Genomic DNA, 7,115 nt, shown 5'->3' on the forward strand with positions numbered 1-7,115 from the left:
CTGTATTTAAACTATCTTTAGCAAAATTTTACTTGCATAGTATTAATGACATTGTTGTTATTGATATTGTTATATTAATGTTTACTAAATCTTTCTGATTTTCTCTTTATTTTGGTGTAAAGGTTATTAATTTTCTTTGAGGTTGCTGTATAATTTATTAATTTGTTTCCTGTTTAAAATAGTCTGCTTTATCTTGAAATCAGCTTGACTTCCAAGCCATTTGGAAGTTTAAATACTTCTATCTCTGGATTGAGTTCTGGTTGGTGTTGTCATGTATGGTAATCTCATGTTGTTGTCTGCTGTTGTTGGTTCACAGTCCAAAGAACACCCTTTAATATTCTTTGTAAAGCTGGTGTGGTCATTACAGATTCCTTTAATTTCTGTTTTTCAGGATATGTCTTAAATTCGCTGTCATATTTAAGGGACAGTTTTGCTGGTTATATATGATTCTTGCTTGGCAAGTTGTTTTCTTTCAGAGTTTTGTTATGTGTCATCCTATTGACTTCTTGCCTGCATGGTTTCTGCTATGAAACCAGAGCTTTGTCTTATTGATTCTCCTTTGACGGTAACTTCATTTTCCCCAACCTGCTCTCAAGATTCTTTCTTTGTCTTTGTTTTAGAAAATTTGATTGTATGTCTTGGTAGTTTTCTTTTGGGATCTATCATGTTTCGGGTTTGTTTAGTTTCTTGTATGCTTTTTTGGTTGTTGTTGTTTGGTCTATCACAATGTTAGGGAAGTTTTCTTCTAACAACTCTTAAACAGTTTTCTCTGTGCTTTGTATTGTCTCTTCTTGTTCTGGAATTCCAATCCCATGAAAGTTGTTCCTCTTCATGGTGTCCAATGTAACTCATAGGGTTTCTTTTGATTTTTTTTTTTTTTTTCATTCTTTTTTCTAATTCTTGTACTAGGTTACTAGTATTGAGAGATTTACCTTCAAGCTCACTAATATGGGCTTCCATTTCTTCTAGTTTAATTTTTTACACTTTCAAGGTATTGTCCATTTTTGAAATCTTAATATTAGCATTCTGGTGTTGTATTGTTTTAAAATCTGCATTTTTTTGTATGTTTGTATGTTTGTTTGCTCTGAATTCTTCTAAAGTTTTTACTGTGTTCTCCTTTCTTTCCTCCATCTTTCTATCCATCCTTTGAAGATACTTAATTATCATTCTTTTGAATTCTTTTTCAGTTAGTTTCATTACCTTTTCTTTGTCAAAAACATTTTCTAGCTCTGCATCTCGGTCATTTGTTGAAGCCATTCTCTCTTGTTTCTTAGTGTAAGGTAAATTTGTCTATTGTCTCTAGAGCATTGTAGGGTTATTGTATTTATATTTCATTTGTGATTGTTGTTGTGTTTTTAGGCTCTTACCAAATGTTTCCTGTAGGTGTATTTATTTAGAGAATGGAATTGTGTACAACATTTTCGTATGCTGTTTTTGCCCCTCAGTTTAGGGCAAGTTTGGCTGGTGTTGGCTGCTGTTTATCATTGGTCAGGTTGTATAGGAGCTGTTATTAGCTCTTGCATAGTGGGTAGATCTGCAGAGGACATGGTGGTAACTGGGCTGTATGGGCACAGTTGCTGTCACCTGTCAGATGGGAAAGAGAACCCCCCCCCCATACACCCACACACAAGAAAGGGAAAAAAAGAACCAACAATGAAAAGAAAAAATAAATAAAAACAGGCAATAACCAGAAAAAAAAGAATATAACAGTTATATAGTCTAAAAGGATGGACAGCTAAGTGGAACTATACAAGAGAAAAATAAGAAAAAAAAATAGAATGAAGACATTTATAAACCACTTAAGAATAATTAAAAAGAGAAAAAAGGAACAGGAAAATGGAACTATGGAAGGAAACTATGAGAAAATAAAAGGTAAGAAATTTACAAAACACTTAGAAAAACCAGGGAGACGAAAGATGAAAAGGAAGAATAGAAAGTGTTAAAGGAAGATGAAAAGGAAAAAAAGATGTAGGATAAAATTCAAGGGAATGGAAAGAGAAGATGAAGGAGTAGAAAAAATAAATAAAAACAATGAAACAACAAAAGGTAAAAAAAAAAAAACACAAAACAGTACAGCTGTTGGACCTAGAGAAGTGAACATTGGGGGAACTCCTGCAAGCTAAGGAGCTCCCAAGGTGGGTGTGGGAGAGATGGGACAGCAGTGTTCTCTGCCCTAGATGGAGTTCCTGTAGGCCTTGGTGTTATCTATTTTCAGGATATGCACTCCAGAAGTAGTTTGTGGAGGCCCTTAATGGAACTGGTAATGTTGGTCTGGTGGCTTTGCAGGTTCTGTATGTCTACAGCGAATCCTGCCTGAATCCAGGCACCAAAATGGCACACCAGAACAGTGCAGCTGGCCCTCACTCACACACTGGCAGGGCTTAAAACCACATGGCTCCGAACTTCAGGACAGGAGGGTCTTCGCTGGGGGTGGATGAGGGTGGGAACTGGCTACACCTCGAGTCCCCAGGAGAGCATGGAAAGAAGATGTGGCATATTTTCCATTGCCTTATGAATCTGTCCTGCCAGGCCTCCTCCTGTTGCCAAAGTTGTTCACAAGATGGTCCTGCTGTGCCTGGCTGGCCACTCAGAGTCAGTCTCCCTCTGTTTCACCGTCCCTACTCAGTGTCTCCTCCCAGCAAGCACTCAATCCGTTTCTCTGACCTTTCCGCTAACGTTCAGGGTTCCAAAAATTTCATCTGTGTGTCATTTGGTCTTGTGTCTTTGTTGTAGAAGGTCCATATAGTGTGTCTGCCTAGTCCACTGTATTGCGGCTCCATTTCATTTTTGGCAACTTCTAATTTTCCTAGATTCATATTTTGTACATTCCATGTTCCATTTATTGATGGATGTTTTTGCAGTTAACATTTCTTCTTCTTGTGAGTTGTGCTCCATCAGCAAATGAAGGCTCCAAAAGCTTTGTTCCATTTACGTCATCAGGATCAACTCTACTCTGAGGAGATGGATTTTCCCCAGTCTTATTTTCAATCTGAGGGGCGCATCTTCCAGCATTGTAGCAGACAATACTGCTATTCATATGTTTTTCAGTGGTTAGTTGTTCAGAAGTAATACACCTCTCCATCCTAATTTGTCTTATTCTGGAAGCTCTGCTGAAACCTGTTTAACATCGGAGACCTTTCTGGTCTTTAAAATACCAGTGGCATAGCTTCCAAGATCACAGCAACATGTAAGCCACCACAACACAACAAACTGACAGACAAGTTGTGGTCTGAACATACAAACTTTGAATCTTGGTGTGGCCCTGTGGGCTCATGTGCTGGACTGCAAAGAGTTTGAATTGCAGGTCGGCAGTTCAAACTCACCAGCCATTCCTCGGAAACACTATACAGAGTCACTGTGAGTTAGAACCAACTCAACAGCACTTAACAACAACAAATACACCACAGCTCCCTCTTCCCTTTCTCTATAATTTTATGTTATTTTACAATGCCATGGATATCATTCTATGTCTATGAAGATTTATTTAGCTACATATCATTATTAATGTCAGCACAGATAATATTGTATGGCATAGATTAATTTAATGACTCGATTCCTATATTGTTAAGCATTTGAGTTGTTACCTGGATTTCTCTCTGCAGTTAATGAACTTTGGGAAACAAGATAGGTTGCATATACATTTTACTCCTTTCTGATTGTTTTCTTAGGGTAAATTGCAAAAGGTGCAACAGTGTGTCTATGAAGGAGCATACCTATTTTTTATTGGTCAGAAAAGCCTTAGAAATGTGATGCTTATTGGGTAGCATCAAGTTGATTTCAACTCTTAGTGTCCTGATGTGACAGTAACACTGCCCCATAGGATTTTCTATGCTGAAGTCTTTACAGAAGCAGACCACCAGGTGTTTTCTGCTGTGGACCAGCTAGTGGATTCAGACAGCCAACCTTCTTCGGGTTAGCCTTTGTGGGCTCCTTCAAAAGGCTGCTGTTGTTAAGTGCCATCGAGTTGGTTCCTGTTCATAGTGACCTTGTATAAGGTTTTCCTAGGAGCGACTAGTGGGTTTGAACTGCCAATTTTATCCTACTGCACCATATTGTTGGTAAATGCCGTCAAGTCGGTTCCAACTCATTATCTACCTGGCATAGGGTTTCCAAGGAGCAGCTGGTGAGTTTGAACCTCTGACCTTACGATTCAAACCGACCTATGGTACAGTGCATCATCTACAGCGTCACATCAGGACTTAACGACTTATTTATACTGCCACTAAAAGGTGCTCTGTTTTCACAAGTATTAGCTCTTGTCAGTCTTCTTGATTATTGCCAATCAGATAAGTTTCTTTTTTTTTTTTTTTTTTTTGTAATTCCATTTTTTCCATACATCTGTAAAACAATCCTTGAAGTTAATAATTCCATTGATTTATTTTTTCCGCTCTATCAGAACTGTGATCCACATTTACTGATATATTGAGATTACTTTGCTTTTTTTTTTTTTAATACTGCCGCTATTGGTTTGTCATATTTCCCTTTCTTAGTTTTATGGATTTAGTTCTTTTAATAGAAGTATGCCCTGATGTGCATTAGCCCTTCCTCAGCTTCTATTCTTGATCTTAAGAAAATCACTGATTTTCTATGCCCCTTCTATTCCTAGTTACTAAGTTTTTATATTGTTTATTTGTTTTCTTTAAATGCAAAAAAGTGCCTCCACCCTAGAAAAGGCTATTCTGTGGCATAGAACTGCTAAGGAAGATCTTTGCAGCTTGGGTTTAGGAAGAGTAAGAGGGGGTTGTTGCTGTTGTTCTTAAGTGCCATCAAGTCGGGTTCCGACCCGTAGCAACCCTGTATAGCGTTTTCAAGGAGCATCTGGTGTGCTTGAACCTTGCGGTTCAAACCAACTCTACAGTCCAGCACATTAACCTACCGTGCCATACCAGGACTCCCGGGGGTGGATCGGGAGAGAATATTGTGTAGGAATCTCACAGGTGTTCTCGACTGTATAACATTAGATCCCGGCTTTCATGCCCATGCTCTGTTGAGAGTCAAATATAGCTGCAGCAGGATGATGCTTCCCATCTTCAAATCTCCTATTTAGTTTTAAGTTATGATGACTAGAAACTAATTTTAATGCAAATTTAGGATAATTTTTAAGTCAAGTTCACTTTGACTTGTATCCAAGGGTTACCTGGGTAAAGTATTTAAAAATAAATACGAGAAAGGTGAGTAGAAAATGTTATCTCATCTTAAACCAATTCTCCCAAGATCAAGGAATGGGAGCTCAGTAACAGGACTTATATGTTGTCTCATTTTGGTAAACAAACATTGCTTGCTACTCATTATGTAAAATTTCAAGGAAAAAATTACTGACAGAGCTAGGGAGCAAAAATCAGTAAGAACAAGATATTTAAGTGAATAGCAAGCAAATATCAAGCTGCCTGTTGTTATACATGCTCTCATCCAGAGAGAATTATTGGCTTGCATAAGTACGCCCCTTTGTGATGAAAATTTAACTTTACCTAAAGTAACTTGACCTTTGCCCTTGGTTCCTGAGAAGTAACCCTTGGGACCTTAGGAAAGTATCTTCTACGAGAACTCCATACCACACCTAACTTACAGTTTAGGTGGGCGATGAGTTGGCTGTGGTGTGGGCATTGGACGCCACATGTAATACCTCATGATCACCTGGTAATAACGATGAACTCCAAGGCTGTGTGGCCGGTTGATCAGGAACCTCATGATATCAGTGGACCTCAGGGGAGAGTTTGTGTTACACAAGAGTTTGTGACACTGGTTAAAGCTCTGAGCACAGAAGCTCCATGAACTTACTGCTTGAAGAAAGGCATCTTTGTGCAGGTAAAGGATAGTATGTTCCATTTTGAGACATGGAAGCTCCACAGTGAGAACCCTGTCAGACCTCGCCCTATGTACCTCTTCATTTTGTCCCTCTTCTGTACAGTAAAGTACTATGCCTTCTGTGAGTGTTGTGAGTCATTCTTGTGAATTTTGAAACCCAAAGGGAACTAGCAGGTCACCAGTGAGGAGGAAGGAGGTTTGTGGCTGGTGTCTGCCTATTTGGCAGTCTCAAGAACAGCGTCCTTTTAATTTGTGAGATCTGACCTAGCTGTGGGTGACTGGTCAGAGAAAGAAATGCTGCATGTTGCAATTGGTATCAGAAGTAAAAAAGTGGAAATTTGATTTATGTTGATTATTATCTTTTTAGTTGGCATCAGGAGTTGGGATTTGCTAGAATGTCACAGCCCAGTGAAAGGCAAGCCTTGGCAAGAAGTTTATTTGCTTTTAAAGTGGGCTTGTTCTATTCACTGAATTATGGAGTTGAAATCTTCTTTTAAATGTTAGGGTGTGTTTTGATGTTATAAAATTTGGGGAACAAGTAAGGATGATTGACCAACACAATGAACATAAGTAATGTCATTGAACTTTACGTATTTAGAATGTTGAAATGGAAACTGTTTTGTTACATATATACTACAAATTTTAAAAATGAGTTTAGGCAGTTTTGTATTAAAATTTGCCTTCATTTTTGTCTACCCTGCAGGCTGGTTGGTCAGAGTCTCTGTTTTGGAAGCTAAATCAATGGCTAATGATTCACATGTTTCATTGCCGCATGATTTTAACCTACCACATGTGGTGGGTGTGTTTTTGGCACTGGGATGGTTTGATCAACACTCTGTATCTGCCCCATTTTGCCCTCTTCCTTTTTGGACTGACCCTCCTCACACTAATACTTAATCCATATTGGACCAATAAGAAGACTCAACAACTGCTCAATCCAGTGGATTGGAACTTTGTACAATCAGAACCAAAAAATAGTCAACCTGAAAGGACCAATGGTCAGGTACTCCAGAAGAAGAAGAAGAAGCAGTAGCTATTTCAGGAACCAAATGACTCCAAAATTGCCAACCTGGAAATGGTATGTGAGATTATATGAAGCTCCTTGAACAAAGAATTTTATAAAATACCGAGTAGTAAATTTTTGTTTGTTTATTTAATCCTATTTCGAAATGAAATACTCTTTTGCATCAGTATTAGTTTTGAAGTAGCTGAAAAGTATTTTTAAAACCTTGTTCTCATCTTTTGGAGCAGATTTTTGCTATCATGATTTCTTGTACTGTTACGGTGTACTTCCTTATAAGCATAACCAT

At 38.2% G+C, this 7,115-nt stretch overlaps 1 protein-coding gene across 1 annotated transcript in view; it reads left to right on the top strand.

Annotated features, from left to right (window-relative positions):
* The window catches only part of CLN8 (ceroid-lipofuscinosis, neuronal 8 (epilepsy, progressive with mental retardation)), a 14,613-nt gene extending 7,775 nt beyond the window's left edge, over window positions 1-6,838 (top strand). Inside the window, exon 2 of the mRNA XM_006866720.1 lies at window positions 6,509-6,838. Within this exon, the coding sequence (XP_006866782.1) occupies window positions 6,509-6,838 (330 nt within the window). The remainder of the gene's footprint in view (window positions 1-6,508) is intronic.
* The last annotated feature ends 277 nt before the right edge of the window (window positions 6,839-7,115 follow it).

This window comes from Chrysochloris asiatica, unplaced genomic scaffold (genome assembly GCF_000296735.1).
Source record: "Chrysochloris asiatica unplaced genomic scaffold, ChrAsi1.0 scaffold00095, whole genome shotgun sequence".
Lineage (NCBI taxonomy): Eukaryota > Metazoa > Chordata > Mammalia > Afrosoricida > Chrysochloridae > Chrysochloris > Chrysochloris asiatica.